This window comes from Pezoporus flaviventris, unplaced genomic scaffold, assembly GCF_033815535.1.
Source record: "Pezoporus flaviventris isolate CSIRO_AGI_PZ_B2104156 unplaced genomic scaffold, CSIRO_AGI_Pfla_v1 ptg000013l, whole genome shotgun sequence".
Lineage (NCBI taxonomy): Eukaryota > Metazoa > Chordata > Aves > Psittaciformes > Psittacidae > Pezoporus > Pezoporus flaviventris.
In genome coordinates, this window is record NW_026892561.1 from 5,109,016 (window position 1) to 5,135,117 (window position 26,102).

Sequence of the window (26,102 nt, forward strand, 5' to 3'; positions counted from 1 at the left end):
CTGCTATTCATGCCTCATAAATTCTGCATTAGTTACTGCATTTGGGAACGCCACTTAAAAGAATGTGCTGCAGCAAACGTTGATTCTTGGCTCGGTACGTGAAGTTGTGCCTGTGTGGTGTTCCCTTCGGGTCTTGGTAGGATTTCCTGGCAACAGAGAAGGGAAATTGGTCCTGAAAATGGCTGAGCCACATTTGTCCTGTCCTGTGCCCGTGCTAATTGGGGCAGTTAACCCATCTGCTCAGCTCATGGACGGCACCTTGCTGAGACGCACCTTAATGTCCTTGCCAGGAGAACAGGCTCTTGACTTGGTGTATATCTTACACTGTCCCTTTGAAGGCTGGCTGGTTACAAAGGCTGGAGGAGCAGGTTAGGTTTGGTCTGACCTGGTTTGGTATTTCCTGTGAAAGAATCCTTTATTCCTGCTCTCTGTGGGTCTTTTTTAGACAGGCCACAAATTTCCTGTCCTTTCTGCTTTCTCTGTTCTTTGTCTGCTGGAATAGCTCAGGTATAGCTCTCTGTTAGCTGTTTCAGTCCCTGCAAAGTCATACACAGAGCAAGGACTGATTTCCTGTACCTTCTCACTAAACTGAATGGTTATTGAACCAATACACATCAACTCTCCCTACCACTGCCAGGCCCTTGCAGTGTGGTCCAGCTGCCTTCCCTTCAGGTTTCCAGCACACTCGAGGGCCCTATTTGAATGCAGTTCAAGACTGAGGGTTCTGCCTCATTTCCAGCCTCACAGCTTCATTCTCTAACCTGTCGTCCCTCATCTCCTGTTCCTATACTCTACAGCACTGCAGCCCTGCTTGCATATGCTTCTTGCTTTTCCTTGTTTGCTTTCTGCACTTCCTCCCTCTGCCTACACTGGCTTGCTTTTGCAGGCAGCGTATTTATTGCTAGCTGGCAAACACAAGCACTTGGACATACATTCAATTATCTTTGAACAATTTCCATTTACTCTGGTTTTGCTTTTTTCCCTTTCAGTTTCACTGAACACTGCCTGTATTTTCTCAGAGCTTTTTCTAATGCAATAGAGTCTGCTTCTGTTCCCTGCTTTGCTTTCTTTTTTCCCCTTTTTTTCCCTCTTTCCACATTTCCCATGTTTTCATTAAGCTCCTTCACTAAACTCTGGTGACCATTTCTCCATGGCTGCTCTTTCTGTGCATTTGCACTGAGAAGGGTCCAAGTTTAACTTCAGTGAGTTAAATGCTCCCTTCACCTGGAAGGAAATCAATGGTACAGGCAGATTGGGGTTTTACCTACTCTAGCACACCAAAATGTCTTTCTTTTTGATGTACAGTAATCTCCCCCTCCCTTGTGGTTTCACTCACCTGTTTCTTCCATTAAAACCTGATTTATGCTTTACTTTTACACCAATGGAGTGCACTGAGGAAATGATAAGGGTCACTTCTGCTTACTGTTGAGGTGAAGGTGTGTTTTTTATCTTCAGATCAGTTCTCATGCATGTAGTCTTCCCTGAGAGCCCGCCTACACTCAGAGTTGCTGCTTTCCACTGCTTGCTCTCCCTTCCCTTGGGTTGGAAAAACATGACTGTATTTGGACCAACTCTTTCATAACATTTCTGATGTTTTTGTAAGAGAGACATTTTGATTCAATATCCACAAAGAGATGGGATAGTGCGAGAAGGGGAAGTCCATCTCTGAAATCATCCACTCTGGATGACTTCACAGAAGGGTTGCTTTGGTCAAAATCTTTAGGAGCAGGGAAATATCTGTAGCACAGAGGTACTCAAGGTATTTTTAAACAAGCTGGCTTTGGCACAGGAGAAACAGCTTGAGGTGAGCTGTGCAGAGACACATGATTCATTAAGTTTATGAAAGAAGATGACAGAGGGTGATCAGCCACTATGTGGACATGAACCACTTCTCTGAGCTGTCCTTCTCCACAGCTCCATCAGCAACATTAGCTAGTGATGGGAGCTATCATGATGGTATCTCCTTTAAGTACTGTTCTTCCACCCACCCACACAAACAGCTTGTAGTGTCTGGTGAGTACAGTGATGAGACAGAGGCCTTTAGCCTTTCTCCTGTATGTACTTGGGTATCGCTTACTTACTGGGCATAGAGCTAATTGAAGGGTAGTTAATGCCATCGAGCACTGGGATGTATTTATATTTTTAACTACATGTAAGTGACTATCAACATCATAAATAATTACAGTCTGCCTCCCAGCCCCTCTGCTCCATTCCACCCTGCTAATTGCAACGCTTAGATCTCAATGAGCTCATTATGTTTTGTCAATATTCAGCTCTTTGGCTTGCTCACTTAGTAGGGACCAGGGGGACGCAAATGGGAGCTAAAGATTGAAAATGCCAAGCTCCTAGGGATTTGAGTTAGCGATCATCACTGCTTCATCTCTATGCACAATTTATTCAGCACTCCACCTTCCCTAATAAATTATAGATCCCTCAAAGGGAAGCTTTGCCAAGGGATGGGCAATTGCCTTACTCGGGGGAGCCCATTCTACGCAGTATTGAGCATCTTTGACATCTGGTCGTCACAGGATTGGATCCCTCCTGCACTTCCCCTCCGCCCGTCTCTTCCACCCCTTTTGGGAAGCATTAACCTTTTCAATGTGATGTATGCGAAAGGGCGACAGTCAGCAGTGGCAGTTCCTAATGGATTCTGTTTGGTTGGTTGGTTGATTGTCTGAATTGCCTGCAATGCTGTCCAGACCTCTTGGAAAAGCAAGCCGGAGTGCAACCAATATTTTAATTAGCAGTAAAAGGCAGGGAGGCTTTTAAAGAAGAACAGTGGTTGAGTTCAGAAGTAAGGAGCAAATAAATGTGGGGCAGGGGACTTGAGATTCAGTCCAGCTGAAGATGGTAGCACATAGTACCTTTAAGGAGGGGCTGAATTTTCATAGCAGTGAGTGGTGAGATGGCTATGGTCATCTTCTGGGGCTTGTCTACAGCAGCCTTTACTTACCTATACAGTCTCTGTCTTCACTATTGTGTGATCCAAAGTCAACAGATCTTTTCAGTTTTTCCTCCTTGGGCTTTCTAGACTTCTGATCATCCTTTCCATAGCCCTCAAAGTCCCCAGGCAATTAAGCTGAAATTAAAGCAACTTCAGGAGTGACAAAGTTTAACTCAGCTTTGTGACTCCATGGACAAACACTGCTTCTCACAAGAGCCTGGGGTGCAGCTGTGAGCTCACCACATGGCTTTGCAGTGGCAAGTGAAGAGAGTCAGTCAACCTCAGCCCTCTGCACCAGGCATGGCAGATGCAGCAAATGTCCTCTGGCACCCGCAGGTGGATATTCCCTCATGATTCAGTGTAAACACCAGTGTCAGAAGTGGATCTGAGAAGGAAGAGCTCTCTCCAGGTCATGCAAAGGTTGGTGATGCTGTCTCACCTCAGCTGTGGATCAGTAGGATGCTCTAGGATGATACTGGAACTTGTGAACAGAGGAAAATAGGGCTTCTGGAATTATTTCTTTAGTAACATGGATGGCGATAGAGATAGGCAACACAAACAGGTAGTGAGACTGTGCCAAGAGCAAAATAGGATCTGACCTCAAAAATATAAAGGCTTAATACGAAAAGAAGTTGTATAAAAGAATTGGGTTTATGGAACAAAACCCAGCGAAACACCCAAACAAAACGATCAGCCAGTCTCCTATACCTGTTACCTTTATCTATTGGGACTGTTATTCAGTTCAGCCTCTCATTTTGTTGCACAGGCACTGTGCCAGAGCACGGAGCAGTGCAGCAGACAGGCCTCACCACTCTAAGGAGAGTTTGAAGGGGAAGTGATTTTTATAGCCATAAGTGACTCTCTAGAAAATGGAGAGATGCGAATTTGCTGCTTAGGTCTCTCATAAGCTCCAGAGGTTGCTGGTTAGATTATGGTCACAAGCATGTTGTTATGAAATCCCTTTTCACCAGGGAAAGTAGCAACACTAAAGCTAGCCCACCAGTTACTGCTGAATCCCCTCACACAAGCACTTGCTTTGAGATGCCCCTTTTATAAATCAAGGGCCACTCCTCCATTGACTGCTGCATTGGCTCTGCTTACAGCAGAGTACTTCCAGCCACTTCAGCAAAGGAGGCTGTTGTTTCAATGACAGGAGTTGGCGCAGATGAAGTTTGGCAATGGTTCATTCCCACCCCATCAGAGAAGTGAGAGGAAGAAGAGACAGGCAGTGGAGAAGGGGAGAGATGGAGACTTTTCCAGCATCTTTATCCGGACACAGACCCACTGCTGCCAGCAGTCCTTCCCCAAAGGACATGATGCAGAAAACAAGCCAGCTTGGGTGAGTAGCTTTTTTAGCAAGGGCTTTGTGACAGCAGTCAGAGGAGTTATTTGTGGCATGGACTATATATAACTATATTTGTGTGTGTTAGATTAAATATATATATATATATATGTGCAGCGCCTTATCACTGCATTCCAGCTTGAATTTTAAACACCATGAAAAAATCAAAGGGTTTAGAAAAAGCTAAATTTATCTTGGAATGGGAATTGTAATAGCAAAGAGGCAATTAATTGGGGGGTAGGGGTGGGAGTGGAGATTATAGTAATATTTTACTTCCCTACAAAGACAAAAATAGCATTAGTTTCTCCACCTACTAGTAACAGCTCTAATTCTCTTCTTCCCATTCACCAGCACCACTCTGGATTGACCACCTACAGATGAGATCTGTACAGCTGATGTGAAGATAGCTTTTGGCCCAGCTCATGTGTGTGGAGGTTGGACTAGATGACCTTTGAAGGTCCCTTCCAACCCAAACAACCTGTGATTCCTGTGTCCCTGCACTGGGGAGGAAATCCCCCTACATCAGACAGCCTGAGCTTAAGTGGGGCATTGACCCTTGAGTCTGCGTCAGCAATGTAAGACAGAAATGAGGTCTTGGCTGATGTTCCTTCTTTCTCATTTTATTCCATTTAACTCTGGTTGTCCTCTTACCCTTTAGTGCCACTCAATCCCAATCCAAGCACCCAAAGACACCTTCATCACTGATTTATCCCTTGAGCTGGATGCGCTCTGCCACCCCATCCTACCCTGGACCTTGCAGAGAGGGTTGATGCCCTGTCTCTGGCTTGGCCAGGAATTCCCATTGCAAAACCAACTCCCAGATCTCTCGTGTGTTCTGGGAGCCCTGAAAACATGCCACTCCCAGCAGAGCTTTCTGTTGCCTGCAGCCTACACCACAGCACCTTATTCTGAATCAATACTTGCAGATACTGGAGATAACTCAGGGAGAGAAATACATTAACATAGCTGAAGAAACAAAGATAATGGTATTTTTTTGTTCCTTTTTTTTTCCCTTCCCTCCCTTCCCCCACAAAATCTTATTTCTCACCCCGTCCATCCTCATCTCCATGACCTGCACTTAGCAGGGCTGCACGTTCTTGAATTATTTCCCACTTTTCAATAGAGCCTTAAATCCTTTTAAAAAACTGCTTAATTGAAAAATTTCAATCAATCAATTTGTCCCTTCTCTCTCCCCTTTTTCTTGCCTTCCTCCCCTCCCCCAAACAGCCCCATTTGCAGTAAATAATCTGTAGCCAGACTTTCTGCTCTAAAGAAATAAATAATTCTGAATTTGCTGAATCCCGCCTCATCTCCCGGCTTTAAATCACTGCACTTTGTACTGAGCTCAGCCAAAATGTTGAACACGCTGAAGCATGACTATTACTTGGAGACTGCAAGTGTTTTTAAAGGTACAGCCTCTGAGGCCATGGTCCTTTTTTCCCCCATGACAGTCTGAGAGAGGAACTAAACTAATTCCTGAGGATAAGTTGTCTCTTCCCTGCATTTTACCCCCTATAAATGCAGATGTTGCCTTGTCTTATCGAAGGACTTATCGAAGGCAGGAGAAATCCGGTGGGTCTTTAAGCAGACCAACTGTTTAATCAGAGGCATCTGGACTGAAACCATCTAATAGCCCCCGGACTGAGTCCTTTTCAGACGGGTGACTTAAGGTACATTCCAGGAGGTCTTTTCCATCTACTCTGACACTGTAGAGCAAATGCCCATAGTCCCAAGTACACATACTTGCACTTGGACACAGAAGAGCCTGGGGTATCCCAGCTAAGGTAGGAAGGTCCCCCCAAACCACTGTGAGTCTGGGAATCACTGTCAGCATTCTGCAATTCTCTTTATCTTCCTTCTATTCAAGATCTTTAAAGCCAGTTATATGCAGTTTTATGTCACAAGGGAACATAAACCTTCTGTCTCTTAATTCCTCATATTTCTTAGTGTCTTCTTCTTAGGATTGCTCTTGTCAAAGCTATTGACTATGCCCTCTCTGAAAATGCAAGCTGCAGCTGAAGAGGGAAAATGCAGCATGCAACAGATTACTGATGCCTTGTTATGATTTATACAACTCATGAGTTTCCAACAATTTAGAGATGAGAAATGGTTTATCCACACTTTGGAGTGTTGAAACACCCTTTCTGGCATTTATCTTGAAACCAATTTTGTTTGGGTGGAGGTGAATGTTACGCACGATGCTGTGAGTGGAATGTCTAATGGGAACTGTCAGACATGGAACAATGGGTGTCATCATGCTTCTGGGCTGAGATGGGAGGGACTAAAAGGATCCCCCAAAAAGTTAATCTCATGATTTCCCAGTGTATTTTTGGGGGATTAATTAGAATTGGAAAGCATTGTACCATTCTTACATTGCCAACCAAGCTGAAAACAAAAACTATTAAGACTTAAGTTTTCATGCTGTTTTTCCTTTGTGCATTCGACATCATTCATCGGTGATAGGAGAAGATTGAGAATGCTGGATTTTCTTCCCCTCCCTTTTTGGTCTATCAGAAAAAAATCAGCTCTGTAATTTTCATTGACTGTAAAGAGCTGAGGTCAGCTAATACACAAGGGCTCCTTCCCAGATTTGGCAAGGGACCAGAATTAAACAGCAGGAAAGATGAGAAATGTTAAAATCACAAGAAGAGAACTCATCCTAGTGTTTTCCTGATACTCCAAATAAACATCTGTTAGGCATCAATGTGAGACTGGTAAATGCAGGTCCAAATTAATTTGGGGACAATTTGATAGAAGCTGTTATAACCAGGTTTTAAGTATATAATTTTTGAAGTATACCAACATATAGAGCAATGCTGATGAAATATTTTCATGAATTAAAACATCCTGGTGCTGAAATTCACCCTTTTTCAGCTGTGAGTTTGATTCTGACCTTTGTCCCTTAAATAACCTCATCAGGAGTCAGCACTGCTAAGATATTAAATAAACCATTTTCTTTGGTCATTTTATAGTTTAGGGCAGATTACCATTTACAGGAGGGCCCATTTCCATCTCCCACTGGAGTAGAAGGACCGTAAGATGGATAAAATGTAATTTACACGGAGCAATGTGAAGATAGCATCAGGATAATGGAGCAGCAGTCAGAGGCGTCCCTGCAAAATCATGCTTATAGAGCTGGTAACTGGCATGTGGATTCAGAGGTAAAAAAGGGCAGTGGTCCTGTTGTGTTTCTAGTGTTGCTTTGGCAGTGTCTGAGACATCTCACTCCTCTCTATTTCTGTGCTTGCTCTGGACAGCCTGATTTTCCTTTCCCTATTGGTGTGTCTTGAATCATATGTTGAACCAAGTGCTCCCTTTTCATGGCCACGTGGGGTAGCAGCTCTGCAGCTCAGTATTGCATGGAGGTTTTCAGCGGTAGCAAAATGTGTTGTTCACTTGGGTGGCTTCCCCACTGCAGAGGGAGGGTTGGGGCGCACGGGTGCAAGACCACACTGCCGTCTGCTCCCCTTGAGTCTCTGCTGACCTTCAATGGCAGCACCCCAGCATGGTCAGGAATGCTTGGCTCCTGGGCAGCACCTCCACCCTCTTGCCTTTTTCTCTCTCTGCCTTGAGATCCCTCTGTTCCCCACACCCAGATGTTAGCTGGGATCTGTCTGTTTCAGTTTGGTTCGTCAGAAGGGCAGAAGCAATAGCTGATACTGAAATGAGCTCATGGGAAATACAGCCTGGCCTTTGCAGCACAGTCCCTCTGACAGAGATAAAACAGTGCTCTCCAAGATACCTGCTCTCCAACCTCCTCTTTCAGAGGAGGAGAGAAAATTACAGGCCTCTGATTACTCAGGGAGAAGAGCGCCCAACTTCCATCTTCGTAATTTCTTCCACTACAATCAGGCATTTCAGGAAAAGGGCCTGAAAGCCTGAAATAGTCAGTCAGGGATCTTTCCACTCAGTTCCTCCCCTGATAACACACCAGAGGAATAAAAATGAAGACTCATCATCGCTGTTACGTTCCATTTCCAAAAGTATCTGTCCCAGATACAGAGATTGGAAACTGAGGCTGTTGGGAACAGAAATACTCTCCTTTGGGAAAGTCTGGTTGCTATTTCCAGGCTGCTTGTTTTTGGGGCATTTCTAGATTTTAGGGCTGGACTTTCTGGTTACATTTCTCTAGCTTGACCTGCTGAGTACCATGAGAGGGTGACATCGGTACTTCCCACATCAAGCCTGGTTCTTACACTAGAGCTATTCTCTGGTCTCATTGGAAGTAGCAGACTCTCCCCATGCATGCCCACATGTTCCTCACAGCCCTGCAAAACCAATACCCTGAAGCTTTAGTGCTTGCCTGGCCAAATCCTGCTCTCTTGGAAGTCAATAGAGAGGACAGGGTAAGTCCTATTCCCCCACCTCTCCCTTTTAGAAGCTTCCTCCTTTGAAACAGGTAACCAGATACACAGAACATTGTGAATCTTGTTTCCATAGATGACAGTCTCAGGGAAGGATGCATCATTAGCATCCAGGCTTGCACCTTGATAAATGGTAGTGAAAAGCTATAGAATAGCCCCTCTCACCCCTCACCTCCCCTGCCACCAAGTCTCTATATTGCCTCAACTACACTTTGCTCCCCCAATTAGACGTGATATGGGCACCATCTCTTATTTACTAGAGAACAGTGTTAACCCTGTGAGATGGAACAAGTAACTGGTGAAAACAGCTCTGCTAAAATAGAGGACTAGTTCTGATCAGGCTTGCCTTGTTATAACACAGTGGTTTAAAGCCATGTAATGCTGTTTTCCATTACAGCTCTTGTTCAAGTCAGGAAGGGGTTTCATCCATTGATGGGAGCTGTTTTAAACACACGAGAAAACCTCATCCATATTTCTCTTGAGAATGTATGAAGCTGACAGTATGCTAGCTGACCACAGCCATCAGGGACTCTCCCACACAAAATAACCCTCTTTTCATAAATAACGGGATTGTTGTGGCGGGCTGAGATTTGCTATAGAATTCAGTGTTCTTGAACAAAGAGCTTTTTCTGGTTTTTAATTTGAGCTATTAAAAAGATTCATCTTTTTGTGTCTCATTCTCCCTCTCCTTTTTCTCCCTTTCCTACTTATTTTTTTTCCCTGTCTCTCTGTCTTTAGGCTAACTTAAAGCTGTTTGTCTGAAACAAAAGACTTGCCTGGGTCTGGTCAGTGGTGCCTCTGGATTGAATGGTCACGATTTTAAATCCTGTTTAGGACTAAACTTGGACGAATTCCATAAGCTAATAACCCAGCGCAGTGTTTCACATTGATGGAGGTGCCGTCCTCTAGATGAGACATAAAACCAGAGATCCAATCTGCCTGGCAGAGACCCCACAGGACTTATCAAAGATGAGTGGGGGCTGCTAACTGTTTTGCCCTTGTCAAATCCTTACCACCACCACGGTTTCTATTCCTGTTCCAAAGCAGTGACACTGGACCTTATGGAAACAAGATGGTGAATTTGAAGGAGCTATCCTTTTCCTAATTATTTAAAGCAGTTTGCAGTGTCTGGCAAAAGGGGAGAAAAAGAGATAATCCACTCACTTGAAAGTGGAATGACCCTGAATTTCAAAAAGCAAAACAAAAGGGAGCAAATGGTGCCACCATGCTCTGCACCAGAGACATTATTAAATGATCAGTGAGCTATTAAAGCAGCAACATTTAGTACCGCCCCTAATGACTTGTACTGCTAACTGGTTTCCAAATTGAGATTTTTATTGCCTTCATGCACAGACAGAACAAGGCTGTGCCTGTGCTTCTAGAAGCTCCAGCTTAAGCAGACTGTTCACAATAGAATCGATGAATCCTAGTTGAAAACTAGTAACGGCTTATGAGATTCCCTATGCCTTTGTCCTCTTTCCTTAGCAGAGCTGGAAGCTTTGGGGTGTGAGGCATGGTAGGGATCATAAATATGGGGATTTTGCAGAGCCCAGCATGATTCTTGAGCTTCCCAACATCTGCGAAATTTGGCAGTCGTGCACAGACTGTCCTGAAATCTCCCCAAAACCACTGATGCTATTCAGAGTGAGTGCTGTGAGAAGTGCCTTTGCAGAAGGGATCTTGGGATCTCCAGGAAGGGAGAGAAAATGGAGTTGCAGACAGTAGTGAAGGTGAAGATTCAGGTGGTTCCTCCATGACTCTCCCAAATCGATTTCTACTGTCTCATATGAGCTGAACAACCATGATGGGAATACCTGGGAAATGAAATGGCCTTCTATCAAGAGCAGCTCAAGCAAGGAAGGGAGTTCCTGTGGGCAAAAGCACAGCATGTGCCATGGCAGAAAGGAACGAGGTTTAAAACCAACCAACCACCCAACCAATCCACCCACTGAACGTGGGTTCTGGTTGTAGTTGCAGTTATTTATGTGTTTATCACATCCTGTAGGCCAAAGTGGAGTCCGGGTGTTCCATGTACCTGAATTAAATGCAAATGTCATTGCTTGGATTTGTTTCCCTCCACTGGTTCCGCATACATGTGCCCCCTGCACTTACTGAGTGAGTCAGGACATTCCTCGCCCAGGTGAGGCAGTCACATGGAGAGACTGTTACTGCTATTTTATATATCAATTCCCTGATTTCCATGACAGAAACTGCTCATCCTTTACAGAGGCAGCAGGCAATGCAGAGGCAGTAGGATGGCTTGAGAGACCGGTATTAGAACATGCACATTTTTTACCCCATGCTGGTTTGAGTTTCCTTCCATCAATGCTGACTGAAAGCTGTCCCCATTTCGTGACTTTTCAGTGGCTGCATGTGGCACAGGTGTCTTCCCACTGCCCACATACCTGTGTGTCTGTGCTCTTCAAAATGCCTCTACCTTGCCTGGTAATCTTAGCAAACAGAAGGTCTGTGCGGGCTGCAAAACCTGTTAAGAACTGTAGAAAAATGGGATGAAGTGGCCTTAGAGGCCCTTCTACACTTCCTTCACACAGGACCGGTTATCTTTAAACCAGCTGTGTCAGCTGTGTGTTTAACCTGATCTTGAAGACTGGAGATTTCCAGATGTACTAAGGCAGGTTATTCTAGTGGTTAACTATCCCTACCTTTAGAAAGCTATTCCTAAAACCTAAGTTCAGCAGTAGAACTGGATTCCTACAGGTCAGGGTTAAGGCAGAGTTGTAAGGCACCCTTGTAGGAGCTCAGGTAGCCACTTCCTTGTCTGCACCCAGTCTCATCAAAGGGCTTCTTCTCCCGGGACAGCAGGTTAGGTATTTCCCACTGTGCAAACACAAGGAGCAAGGTAGAGACAAAGAAAAGGGCAACAGGGCCACTTCTGGCAGAGGAGCCTTCTGAGATTGGCAGTGACAGAATGTCCTAGAGACTTTACTGAGTCCAATTACCACTTTATGTCTTTAAAGTGCCGAGTAAATGAAAGAAACCACAAGATCAAGCCATGTTAGTCTCCTCAATCCCTTCCGTGTTTGGCAGCCCTCTCCTCTCTCACTTTCTCAGACTACTTTGAACTCTTTAACCTCTGCCTCTGCTTTGAGTTCACATCTGCAGAAACCAAGCTGGCCCCAGCCACCCCCAAATTCCAGTCACAATCACAAAACACTGTCAAAGCAATGCTGCCCTCGCTCGAACGGATAATCCTGCAGCTGCCTCCAACTTCCTCGACTTCCATGCACGTACGGTACTGTTAGTCTTGTCCGTCAGTGCTGGCAGGCTGCAGGGAGCTCACTGGGTACTGCTGCAGCCCTGCAACAGCCGGTGCTGTTTCACACAACCAGCTCTCCCTGTCCACGCAGACAACAGCCGTGAACACCAGCTGTTCAGGCTCTGCTGTACTCCTGTGCAGAAGAATATAGATGCCTGCAGCACGTATGGTATTAGGATCACAATGATAGCATATCAGGATAGACCCTGAAACAGAAGGGATAGATGCATGCAGCCATCCTCAGGCACAGCAGTGGGAACTGGAAAAGTGGGACCAGATCACTGGATAGAAAAGCAGTGTCAGGAGTCATCTTCAGCCACTAGAACCGGTCTTGACTGCAGTGCTGGTGGCTGGCTTTTTGCCACACTAGAGCTAAAGACTGAGTCACATCAGTTCAGCCTCCCCTTTAAATAAAGAAATAAATGAGAAAGATCTCAGAGTGATGCCTGAATCTGATGTCTCATGCTCACTTGTTTTGATGTGTCTAATGTAAGTGGGTGGGTAATAAGAGCTTCATTTAGAAGCTAGCATCTTCACAGGCGCTGCTGGAAGCCCTTGGGATGCTGCACTTCTGGAATTTTCCTCCAACGGAAACATCAGCAGATAACTATTGATAAAGCAGAACAGGCACACAAAACAACCCAGCAATGCGTTATTTTCCTGGACTGCTGGGCTTTTAGATCCCGACGTGTATTTAGATTCCCTAGGCTATGTACCCACCCCTCCTACTGCATCAGCACTCCCGAAATGGCCATTACAGTGACCATCTGGGGCAGTGTCCTAGAGATGTGGTTACTGTAGCATAGATAGGCATCAGTTCAAAACCGGCAAATAAAGGAGACAGCCCCCATAATAAAGCTGTGGATAATGGCACTGACTGCATTTCTCTCCATTGGATATCACCCTGTAGATGATAAGCAGGTGATGCTGTGTAACAGGCAGACCTAGTGCTAACATTTCACATGAGCAGGAGATTCACGCCATGCATATGTTGCCTACGATTGTTTTTCAATGCATTCCCAGGTGATTCAGCTTTTTTTTAGGAAACTGAGTCATCAAGAAGGTCTGGTTCCTGTGCCTGCAAGGTCTCTGATGCACAGCACCTGCCTAGTCTTGGTTTAGGATTAACTGAAGGAGGAACTGTGCCTAGTGAGGAGAGAAGAGCCTCTGGAGTTACTGCTGACATCCTTAAGGTAGTCTACTGTCCTTCCATTTTAGTGCTAAAATGACCATTTCAGGTCCTGAATACAGCACAAAGAACTGTCTGTTCTCCTAGGATGGACAACATGGGGGTCAGTGATAAAGGTTTGGATGGCTTTGGCTTGCATCCTAACCTTGAGTTTGTACACTGGTCCACAGCTGGTTCATACCATGACATTGCTGACCTTGTTTGCTGGATACAAACACAGAAATGATTCCTGTATTCAAACATTTAGGTAATTATTTTCCCTGAACATGGAAACTGGAGGACCCCTTTTGTCTAATGTATTACTTCATGACAACCACAGGGATCTGCAACCAGGCATGGGGGAAAAGGGAGATTACTTCCTCCTGTCTGTGGTTTTATGCAGCATCTGCCTATGAAAACAAGAAGCAAAGATGATGAGCCCCACTTTATCTGCTTGTGTAAGTCATTTTGCCTGAAGCCTAAGCACTGTGGGATGGTTAATGTAAAACTTGCTCATGCATCAAATAGCAGTAATTTACCTTTAGACTCTGCTTTTTATTATTATTAATTATTTCAAAAAAAATGCTCCTTAATTAAAAACTCACAGATATGAAGCTTGGAAGAAATGTGGCCAGGACGTTCTTGGATTACTACAGGCTGAACTCCTTGGTGGAGGGACCACTAGCACCAACTCCTAAGACTCGGTAGGTCAGAAAGCAATTTCTCTTGCTTTAGCAGGGCTGCTTTTTTAATACCTTTCATGACTAAACTTTAGTGCTACTGCATTATGGCTTCATAACAAGCGTGCTAGTCTAACCGCGCTTGTTTTATTGAAATTCCATTTGGAAATAAAGCATTTATGATCAGGAAAGATACCTGGGTTATGTCTGAAAAAAATATTCAGAGGATTTTGGAGATGTCGATATCTTCCTTGAATTCTGTCTGCTACACACCAATGTCACACCAGTGTCTTTGATGGACCTACCCTTCATTTATTTCCTGAGAGTGAGAGGGAAATCAGACCCATTTTATTTCAAAAAGTTTAAGTTCTAGAAGTGAAAACTTTCAGCACTTCAGGAAATTACTGTGCTAAAGGCAGAGTTCTTCATCTCCCCTTGGACCTGCCATAGTGTTGGCAGCCGGATGGCAGGTTCCTTCTGGCAGTCCAACTGGGGCCCTTTACCCAGGGATCCCCTCTCACCGTAAGTCCTTACTTCAGCTTTAAAACCAGCTCATTGGATGTTTGGACAAGGGGAAGTCTTTTTGGATGTGAAGTAAGGCATTGGTGAGCAACGCACAAAGGTGTTAACAGAGGGTTTGAAATGCCCAAGTTTGAATCCCTGCAGTGCTGCTGGCTGCATGTGTGGTGTTGGCCAACTGGTATCCTTTCAGTGTCTCTTAGCTTGTGTGGGGAGCATGGGGAATGCCACTGAACCATTTGTTGAGATCCATCATTCCTTGAACAGGCAAAGCCGGGTAATAATGTGAGCAGGGGAGCAGAACAGGAACCAGAGCTCCTATTTCATGGGAAACACTATATCCAGAATTCCCTTCAGTTCTGAGAAGATAGCAATGATACCTCCAAACTCAAAACTTCCAATTAAATGCATTTGGGCCAATTGGAATGTTTCATTTTGGTTTCAACTCTTAATAGCACAACTAAAAATAGCTTGTATTTTGCAATGGAAAAGGCAATTTCACATTGGCAAGGGAGGCAGCTGAGCCTTGAAATTCACTCCCTTCTTCTCCCCACTTTCCCCCTACTCCCAGCTTAAAAAAGTACCTGTGGGAACAGTTGCTTTTTCGCAAAGGAACACTTTCCTACTGAAGGTTTCCTAGTGATGCCTAAGATGGATGTCACAAATATCAGCCCAGACCATAGAGCAATTGCTGGAATTCCTTCTGCAGCCTTTAAAATATCCTATCAGCACAGCCATTCTGGTAGCTCCTTATATATGTGGTCAGAGCCAGCCTGATTGTGTTTAAATGCCCTGCTTTGAGTCCATCTCCCTTTCCCTGTCCGTGATCTTGACAAAACAGTTTAGCCTAGCTCAAGGAGGATTGTCAGCGCTGCAGTTCTGAATGTTCTTATCTGCACAGACCTGCAGGGTTAGTAAAGAAAAAGCATCCAGCATCTTCCTCTCCTCCGGAAATTGAATGTATCATTTCTCTCAGACTCCCAGGGGCCACAGCCTCCAAGGCTAAAAACCCACAACTATTACTGAACCTAATTACCACCTGACAGCAAAGTGCTTTTCCGAAGCATCATTCAGTTACCTCATCAAAAGGAATGTTTGTTTGCTTTCTTCATTTTAAATTAAAGAACCACTGACACTGGTAACTGAAGCATTTTAATCTCATCAAATATCCATGTCCATCTCTATAGAGACAGCCACGCCAGCAGGGAAAGATACACATCTATAATCGGGTTGCACAGAGCAGACTTTTCTCGCTCCCCCACCAGAGCCTAATGGGGTGAGGGATCTTTTGTTTGGGGAGTTCTACCTTGCAGTAAAATCCTAAACATGGTGAATATTCAGCCCAAAGCAAACAGATGTTTAAGGAATAGATTTTTAAAGATTCACATTGTTAATTTAATACTGGTTTTTCCCTGTGAGTAGGCAAATGACTTCTATTTGTATCCCGGGCTTTGTCACCTGACATTTGATCAGAGCCTGTGTGTACCTATCTATCTATATCTATATATACATACATGCACACACACATATATATATATATAATGTACATCAATGAAATGAAATTGTTTTGAAACTCTCATGTTAACTGCAAACCTGCCCAAAGGAAAATCTTGCAAACTGCTGGGAAACAGAAGGGAGACGGCTGTGGCTTTAAATATGCCTTGGCTGAGCAATGGCACTAGGAAAGGATTGGAATATGTAAAATGATACTAGATATCTGTGTAATCAGGACTAATTATATGGCATGGTTGTTAGCTTGAAACAGGACATGTTGTGCCCACAGTTTATGAAAATATATTAAAACATTACCAGATTCCACATCCTCATTGAAAGAAAGCTGCAGAGTTAATAAACGTGTAAGGGACAACTAATTGGCTGCTTTGTCCCAGCCTACTACAGGCAGAACAATTTCCGTCTGAAGGAATTAGTGCAGCCAAAATGTGCTATAACGATAGCCCTGGAAATAGCAACAACCTGCAGTGCTTCCAGAGCACATCTGACTGAATGATCTCAAAGAAGGAAACGTTTGCGTTGCTATCACCACGTTTCAGAGAAGGAAATTGAAGCACAGAAAGGGAAAGATGGTCCTCAGGGTCAGAAATGCGGCTGGCACCCAAATTCCTTTCAAGATCTTAGGCCATGCAGTCAGGCTGTATGGACAATAGCCACCCTAGAGCATAGGCAATGTGGGCAGGTTAGTTGGAAATGAATTAGGAACATCTGGAGCAAGAAGCAAGAACTGATGCATCTCTGGTTACAGAACCAAGTTTGAGGCTGGGGCTGGGGTAGCCTCTTCTATCCCATACACATGTGCAGCTTATTTCAAGGGGGAAGGAGAAATAGCTGCATCTGCATAAGATGCTTGTGTGCTGTAAGTGAATCCAAGTGGTCAGCTGGTTAAATTCCACCTGCCCTTCTCTACAGAAGTCCCTGGGACAAGCATCCCCTGAAGATGGGTCTTCAGTTCCTTGCTGTGGAACTGTGTCCACCACCCTCCTGGGAGTCAGGCTCCACTGGCTTCCCAACAAGCCACCATGAAAGTGAAGTTAGGGCTGGAGCCCTCAAGTATTTGCTGGGCCAGACAGTGTGCAGGAACCATGGGTGCTGTGATTTGTCCCTGAGTGGTTGGTTCCTAGAAATTAATGTTGAAGTCATCATTGTGGTGGTCTATGAAGGGTCAGGGTGAGTGCCTGTCTCTGCACTGAGCAATCCTGATGCCTCACCAGCAAGAGGATGTGTTCACAGTTGCAGACCATAGACATAAAGCTTAGAAGCTTCTGCTCTCTCTGTAACCAGAGGAATCTTTGGGCAAACCTCAAGTCCCCAGGTAGCTCAGATCCCTGAAAAAACCTTTGGACTGTACACTGACTCTGTAGAGAGGCCATATATGAAAATGAAATGCTTAAAGGGCTTTTTTTTCAGCACTGCCTTAACCTCTTGGACAGTTCATTCTTTACCTCCTCCCTGTCAAGCACGGTTATTCTCCCATGCAGCTCATCCAGGCCCTCCAAGAACCCTTCAGCCCCTTTCCCCCAGTTCGCCAGCAGCCCAGCCCAGTGGCCATGCAGGGCTTCCCACAGCCTGCAAGGGAAGGTCAGGACTTGCTTCAAACAGTAACCCCAATGTGTCCTGCAGTCCTCACCATGGGAAGACCCTGTGATCCCAAACAAGCATCCAGTTCAGAAAGAGAATGTTGTTATCAGCATGCTAAGAAACTATTTTCCTGAAGGTGATGTGTCTGCAGCAAGATAGGAAAGCATCGATGACTCAGCTGGGGAGGGCAGGAAGGTTAGAATGGTTTCCTATGGGAGCTAATGAATTAAAAGCTTTGCTGAAAATGATGGACATTTTCTGGAGTGACAAGCCAACAGGCCTATGAATTTCTGACAGAGGAAGAGACCTCTGTGCTGCTGGAGAGGAGAGCACTACCACTTGTGTTTCAGACAGGCTCAGGAAAGTCCATCCTGGATAGAAAGACGTCTCTCTAAGGCTGGGTTAAGTGGGCACAGAGCATGAGAGTGCAGTGCAGAAAGGAGTTGTTGGGTGGCAATGGAGGTTCATGCCCTTCCTCTCTTCTTGCTGCTGTCCTTTTTTAAGCTGCTCGCTGACCAGCAAATTCTGCTGCCACTGGAAAGCATTTGAGTGGGCCCCCTTTGATGCTGCATGTGGCACAGGGAGCATCTCCTCTTACAGAATCTCTGTCCTGCACTCACCTCTTTCTACTTGTGTCAGAGTAAAGGTTAAGATTACTTAGGTTGAAAGGGAGAGATGTCCTCCTCTAAAATCATTGGTAAAAGGTGAGAAGCTTGTAAGAGATTAAGAGAAAGCAGAGAACAGCTGTTACAGGGAATGGCTAAGGTAGGGAAACAGAACTTTTGCTGCAAAATTCACACACGCCAGTCACCTTGCACTGCCTTAAGTCCACCCTTTGCCCATATCAGCATTGCTCTGTTCTTTCACTCTGCCCACTTACAGAGCTCTGCTCCAGCGCAGCATCAGCAGAGGAGCTGTTGCCTCTTTAAACCATGGACGTTTTTTCTCTAAGAGCCACCAGTTCCATGTTTCTCATTTTCTGAACATGTTGGAGTTCAAATTATGGAAGTGCTGAGTGCTTACAGCTGAGGTTAGAGGTTTTGAATAGGCACAATGTGGGTACCCCCAAAAATCACACCTGGGCCTCATTGAGCATCTGCAACTCCTGCTTACAGGAGTATTGGGAAAGAAATTCCCTCCTATGTGGGAAGCTCACAGTTGCTGCACTGATTCACATGAGAGAGAAGTCCAGGAGAAGATGAATAATTCTGTCTAAGAGCAGGGATTTGATGGCATGCAGCAAATAATGCCTGGGGCCACACACGGAACAAAAAAGGACAGAACAAAATATTGACTGGCCCTTCATTAATCGCCATCTGTCCACTGTGCCCTGAATGAAGCAGCAGTCTTGTTGAAGGAAAAGTAGGCTGTGATGAGGTAATTAAAGACCACATCAGAAGGCATATCTGCCAGGAGGCTGAATTAAAATTGCACTGACAGCCTTTGTTCTGGCAATTCCTCCTCTTGCTGCTTGACTTTGCAGCCTTAATGATGATGTATGAGCTCAGAGCTCCATATCCAACAGGCTGGATGTGCCCACGGGACTGTCCCATCATCCTCAGAGGTGATGGGCTCCTTCATCGGCATCACATTGGGTGCAGCTGGGGAATGTCTTCCTGTGTATGGGCACAGTCTGATCAGAGGCACTTCTGCCAGGACAGCTCAGCCTTTCGATTTCTGAGACCCACACTGACACTGAAAAGCTGTGTCCTGGGGTTGTGTGGTCTTACAGGCTCGGGCATTTGCTGCTTTCTGGCACGTGCTGCGTCTGAGATGTTCATCCCAGTCTGCTCCTTCCTGTGTTTCAGGAAAACTCCTCTCTACACTTTTAAGCTTTGCCTTTAGGATTTCTGAGGTTTTACCGACATCTGGTAATGCTTTCTCTGACCTGGCCATGACTGACATGAGAGGTGGGAGTGAAGCGAGCTGGGAGTGAAACTTTACATAGACAGCTTCTCCTCTAGGGGCTCTGTTACTGCCATTCCAGCTTACTTCTCCCAAACCTAAATCACTGCCTTATCATTCCCCACCACCACCACCATTTTCAGTGGTGAAGAGGGGAGCAGAGTCCAATAAATAGAAAAGATGTACTAGAACAAATCTGAACTCTCAGATCTGGAGTACTCCACAGCTTTGAGGGCACAGTAGCACTGCAACGCTTTGAAAGTGAGAGGAAAATCAGGCACCTTTTTTTCTCATGACTTTTCTCACATGGGAAGCGATGCTGCTGACCATCCTTGAGCCCGTCATTCCTTGGGCATAAGGGTATAAGCCTGTTTTACTATAGCAAAATAAAGCCCAGTTAGCAAACTGGTTTGAATGCAAAGTCTGTGTGTGCCAAACAAACTACACATTCTCCAACCATGTGGGCAAGGAGGCTGCTCAGAATTCAGCTGCGCATTTCAGGCACACCGAGAGGCTGCCCCTGCACTAACAGCAAATTCAGTGTCTCCATATTTAATAAGTTTGGGGTTTTCTTACTGCAAAATAAAACTCACTTGAGTCTTCAAGGAGAAGTTCCCCAGAGCAATCCTGAAGACATTTGTGGGTCTGGCCATTCCCCTTGCCCACACACAGGCCCTTCACCTCCCCAGGCTACTTGTAACAGCAGCAGCTAATCCTACTATGCCCTTGAGGGGGTGAAGGGACTCACAGAAAGTCCCAAGGCACCAAACCAGTGCCCCTATCATAAATGCTGCTGTCAGTGCCTTTGAATTGTGCAGACACAGCAAATGGTTTATTCCCCTTCCTCTAGTGCTGCTCCAGAGAAAGGTCAGCAAAACCACTTACAATCTGTAGAGAAAGGAGGAAATGAAATCTTGGCTCCCTTGGAGGGAGGATTTCAGCCTATCGCAGGGATTTCACCAGGACCTGGTGCACGGGGTGCCCTACAGCTGTGCTGCTTTTGGATGGACAAGTGGGACCACACTGCGTTTAAGTCTTCCCTGTGTTACTGGTAGGACTGCACGGGTGCACATCCTACCAGCCAGCACAGAAACACCACCTCGCAGCCAGAGGTCCCTGCGTGTTCAATCAGTGCAACGCTCACATGAGTACCTAAGCATCCCTTTGCATTATCCTCCCATGTTGGCCAGTGCTCTTTAAAAGGAAAATTAACACACACACACCAAAAAAAAACTGCTGAGGAGTCAAACAACTTCAGTCTGATTTCCGGAGCTGTAAATTGCATTAGTAATGGAAGCACTACTACGGCTTAAAGGAAAATTACATGTTTTGCCTCAAAAATTAATTTCTGGGGCTTTTTTCCCCCTTCTGTATTGGTAATTATGATCTGTCAGCTCACTCCCACACACGTCTGCATGTTTTACGCAACTCTCCATACTTGTAGCTGTCGCTAAGGAAAACCTTTCAGGTTTTAAATGGTGACACTTTTGCGTGGGTACAGTGAAAAGGATCCATTTACAATCTGGGGAGGTTTGCAGGGCTTGGCCAGCTCTCAGCAGAGGGTTCACCAAAATACTGCATTACAACAATTACCTTGTCAAACACTTGGGAACCAGGGTGCCGGCTGGAAGGATTTTACCCTGGATTTCAGCACGCACGCACACTAAAGCACATGCAAACAAATGGCTTGGTCCTGTTTTCAGGGAGTCCCTGAACAGAAGGTGTGTAAAAATACTTCAGGACCAACCAGGGAGCCAGTGTGTCTGATGGGTGGCCCAGCAGGAGGAAATAATCTGCATTACTGTATGAAGTAGGTTTGGTCCATGTTAACAATCCCTTTCAAAACGAAGGTGCTGTCAGCTGATTTGATTTAATTTAATCTACTCCACCTTAATTTACTTTTGGAAATGAGCTAAATGACTAAATTGAATTATGACTACTTTAACTCTGAAGGAGCATATCCACATAGGAGCTTACTGTGGTTTTGCTAATCAGCTTTACGTTTACACCCTAAATGTATTTGGATTAGCTCTCACAGGCATCCTCCATAGATATGCCTGGAGATAGCCACCTGCTTTCCATTTCCTTCCTTGGGCTCGTTGCTCTGAGGAAGCCAGAGCTCAGTAAGCAGATTTACAGCATCTGTGTCATTTTATGCCTCAGCCCTGGCTGGACTTTCCCTCTATGTCTAAAGAGCAGGACAGAGAACTCTGAAAGCACAGATAGTTGCTATGTGTGGTGGTGGTGGTGGACTGACATGGGTAATGTCTGATGCACAGAGCACGCTAATCCCAATATCACATTGCTAACTTGAACAAGCTCAAGGGACTGTCATTTTCTGCTGCATCTCATCAGGTAAGTGTAACCCATTATTCTCCTGCTGCTCCTTAGAAAATAGGAGGATAGGAGAAAAGAGAAAACCTATTCCAGTCCTCTCTGCAGCTTCCTGCTCCAGGGTCAGTAAAGGTATATAACAATGGCTGGGTCTGAGCCACAAATGTTATAACTGTGGCTCCTTCTGTTATGTGATAACATGGTTCCAGTTACAAGCTAATTATTCCAGCCTCCATACACTCCTTGATGGAGCAGATATGCCTTGCTGCTGTGAGCTGGGGAAGGAGGCCAGGTTACCAAGGGATGGATGACAAGCAGCCATGTCTCTCCTTCTGTGGCAGAGGGGGGACATCAGCAAACTCTTCTGGTGAGTAGGCTCTTCTATGATGCCTTCTCTATAGGCAGCATGGACCAGCCCCTACATCCATAAAGGTAGTGACACCTGATGAGATGGGATTCTCTATGCACCACATCAATGGGGTTTGTATCGCCCAGAAATCATAATGTGATGTAGTGGTTGGGTGGGGATGTGGCAAGCGTGCTCCACTTCCTGGAAACAAGCACTGGTGACCACTTGGAAAGAAAAGAACAATCAAGGCTGTGGTAATGGCTGAGGATTTCTGACTTTTGCTCTAACATTCCAGATTTGTTTTTACTGCTTCTAATTGGCCTTGTTTTGGAGCACGCACGTTACCTAACTGCCAGGGCACTGGTTGTCATTAACTGCTGGGCCGTTTGATTTGTGTCTTTTACAACTGAAACTTGTCAGACATCCCCAGAAACTACTGTGCTCTGTTTGTAGTGTCAAGTACGGGCCTGGCTAATTGTGCATCCCTAAGAGTGAAGCATTTGAAGTAATCACGCAGTGATTGTTTAGCTGCGATGGACGCAATGGAAATGTGTCTCGTCTGGATAGAGGGGAAACTGTAAGAATTAGATCAGCAGCTACATTACAGCAGGCAGATTTCTTGGTTTCAGGGATCAGGGGTTAGCCATTTTCCAGCCTTGATGGTTCATTTTTGATCCCACTCACATGGCTTGGATAATTTTGTTTTCTCCTCCCTTTGCAATTTAAACACAAATTCTCTTCAGTTCTGGCCTTCTAACACACCAGCTGCAAAGCCGCTAACCCAAATCTACTGCTCCCCACCTCAACTTGCTTTGCTGGATGGAAACAAGCTCAAAATGCCCCAATGGGGCACAAAATGCCACAAACATGCCTATGGTAGTGGCATCTAAAACATTAGCCTTGTTTCTAAGTCTGCTGATTCGTTTTAATACCTTTAAGGTTTCCTAACAATTAGAAACCCAGATGCAGTGTTTTGGGTGAGAACATGTAAAGTATGTTTGAAGTAGATGTATATAGGGCTTGTCTTCTTACAGATGAGCTGAGAGTGCTATGGGAAGCAACAGGAATATCCTTGTTTTGCAGAACATAGAAAAGAGCATCACTGGGAACACCAGGATGTTTGACCTCACTGTGAATTATGCATCTGCTGTATTTAGATAGAAGCAATCTTGCTGTTGGAATCAGAGGTTGGCACTTTCTTTTCCCCCATGGGGTTCTGCAACTTGAAAACTGTGTTGAGATCAAGCATGTGGGGGTTTTTTAGCTGTAAAGGTGAATGTATTCAGATTATTCAAGTGGTGATTTTTTGGATGTACAATTAGTTGACTGAGTGATGTGGTATAAATTTGGTATTGTAATTGCTATGCCTCTGAGATTTCAATTTGCAAACCAGTTTGAATGCCTGCAAGATTAACTGTTGTATGTACGATGAGTACACAGCAGCGCTGTGATTTGATCGTGACTGTCAATTGGCTCTATGTCCAAAAAAAATCGCTCTGTCACAAGTACCTGATGTAAACAGTGGTCGATGGTCATGATGCTTCAGGTCAGTGGATGCCGGAATGCCTGCTAAAAATTGCCAGTATCTAAAAATCCCATCTGTAAGTGCTGTTGGTTAGGACTTCCTTTTTCTGTGTTACCCAAAAGTGGGGAAAAGGAAGGTTTAAAACCCACTTTTATCCTCTTTGTATGTTTCATATTATGTTTCCTTCACTTGCGGAGATGAGAATAGGAGTGACATTCAGCAGTGCTGTTCTAGTGGCCTGGACGAGTGCGCACAGAGAAATGAGTGTCTACATGGAAGAGCTAAGCCCTGCCTGCCTGTCCAGCACCGGGAGCAGGCAGGCAGGCTGTCAGCAGTGACACGGCAGTGCTGATGCTGCCCCAGGGCAGGGGATGGATCGACTAGCTGGTTTGCGTATGCTTTGCATGACTGTTTGGTCCACAGCTGCTGCTGTGTTTGGGTCTGCAGCGTTGTCTAGGAACATGTCAATGTAATTACCCACAGAACCAGAGAAATGGCTTGTTCTCACTTCAGTGTGCCTTTCAGGTCTCCCTCCCAGGGACCTAATTTGCTTATTTTTGTCTCAGTGTTTCTCTTATCAAAATACCATTGTGCCTTAGGTTGGTGATTGAACTGCGGAGATGCAGTAGACGCTGAACTTGTTGACAGCAGTGCAAGGGGAGGGCTAGTGGAGGTAAAGCCCTCTAAACCCTGCGCCCCATCAGCCCCTATGTTATTTCAATTAATTTAAAATGTATTTTAAAACCACCTTCTGCAAATAAAGGCAGAAGCACTGACAAATACATGTCTGTGTGGTGGGGAAGGCAGGTTTAGAGGGGCCCAGTTCCTCTGGGTGAGTCAGGGCAGAGGGATCAAGAAACCTGGGTTTCCATCTCACAGAACCACAGACTGGTCTGGGTTGGAAGGGACCTTAAAGCTCATCTAGATCCAAGCCAGACCAAGCAGATAACTGATAATGGAGGGAGCAGACTGAGTGTTTAAAGGGTAGATCAGGCACAATATAACAGAATTAACCACTAATAAAGGATAGATATTTACTTTTCCTTAAAGCAGCAAGCATTCACTGTGCACACCCTAAACACACACCCAGCAGCATTTTGGGAAACAGGCAGGAACCAAAGCATTCCAGAGTAGGTCTGTTCTTCCATGCAAGGCTGTGGGAAGCCCAGGAGCTGTTTCTGTGGTGTAGAGTTGTGAGGAGCTCAGTTCTTAGCCCATGAACTCCTGGGGCATCACTCCAAAAGCACTTTGTGTTTGCTGTAACTCTGCTCCTTTGAAGGTCAGTAGTTAAACTCCCACTGCTGTGCTAGGACTGTAGTCCAAAAGGTGCACTGGAAATGCCACACTCCAAACTACAGGGACAACTAAAGTTTCGCATGATTCTTTAATAACTGGAATTAATGATCACAGTGAAATGACACTGTTGCATCAGGCTCTTTGAAGGCACTGGTCTGGATGCTGGAAGCACTGGCATCATGTTGGGTTCTGGGTGTTCCCCAACCATGCAGTAGTAGCCTGTCACTGAAGGGCTGGGTCCAGCTGTGATCACAGCTGGACAATCCAGCTGCAGACAGACCTGTGAACGCTATATGCCCCAGAAGGAAATATTCACAGTGATACAAGGGCTGTTAATGAGCAGAAATGTGAAACATTTCAGGCGTGTGAGAGGTGCAGTGAGGAGCGAACAGTGGAAAAGTGCATCTACCCAAAGGGAGAGCTCAGAGCTATCGCAAAGCCTCCTGGAAGGACTAACCCTGCTCTGACCAGAGGAGAATGGGACCAGCTGGTTTTTTACTACCTCTAATTTGTCTCCAGCTGCCAAAGCCTTCCTTACAGATGCACTTCACTGTGAGACTTTACACACGGCTTCTCCTCGGAGCACACCCTCATGGGGCTTACCTGCTGCTCAAACACCGCAGTGGTTCACAACACCTGTCCTTTCTCTCTCTTCTTTGGCAGGAAGGAAAAACTGCCCCTTTTTAAAGGCACTACCCAGCGGGGACAAGGGAGCAGCCATGCTGGAGGCAAGCCAGAGAAGAGGAGTCAGGCTCATCTGAAGGACCAGCCTCTCTCCAGGAGATGAATGAGAAGAGGAGGGCTGGTCTGTGGGGCAAGGTGGAGGAGCACACTGCAGTATGGAACTGATGGTGTTTCTCTTTTTTTTTCCTCCCAGACAACTATTTCTAAGGTAAAAGTCCAAGGAAGAAGGAGGGAGAGGGAAAGTAGTGAAATTTTACTGTTGATTCTTTTTTATTTATAGATGGTAAATCAATTTCTTTTTTCTGTTTTTTTTTCTTATTTCCTTCATCTCTGGGGAGGGGAAAAAAAAAAAAAAAGAGTGACCCTATAGATTTACAGGAATCATTTGCAGTGGCTGGAAAGCTATTTGTCAAGATGAGAAAGCCTCCTCTTCCTCCACCAGCTCTCTCTTTAAAGGGGTAATCCATAGGATGAGCTAACGAGGGAGTCCTGGATCCCCTGCTGCACCATGTGATGTCTCCCCTTTTAGTGTCAGGCTCAGAAGCTCTTATGCCAATTGCATGTGCTAGCCCTGTTAACTTGCATTAAGAGAGCCTGATAAATAGCTTCTGGGAGTCAGGCA

General features: G+C 45.2%; 1 protein-coding gene across 2 annotated transcripts in view; it reads left to right on the forward strand.

Moving 5' to 3' along the window:
• The window catches only part of LOC133268341 (BEN domain-containing protein 5), a 951,280-nt gene extending 925,508 nt beyond the window's left edge, over positions 1-25,772 (forward strand). For both annotated transcript variants that reach the window (XM_061451279.1, XM_061451280.1), the window contains exons 12-13: positions 13,703-13,799; positions 25,460-25,772. In XM_061451279.1, the coding sequence (XP_061307263.1) occupies positions 13,703-13,799; positions 25,460-25,583 (221 nt within the window). In that variant the 3' untranslated portion in view covers positions 25,584-25,772. The remainder of the gene's footprint in view (positions 1-13,702; positions 13,800-25,459) is intronic.
• The last annotated feature ends 330 nt before the right edge of the window (positions 25,773-26,102 follow it).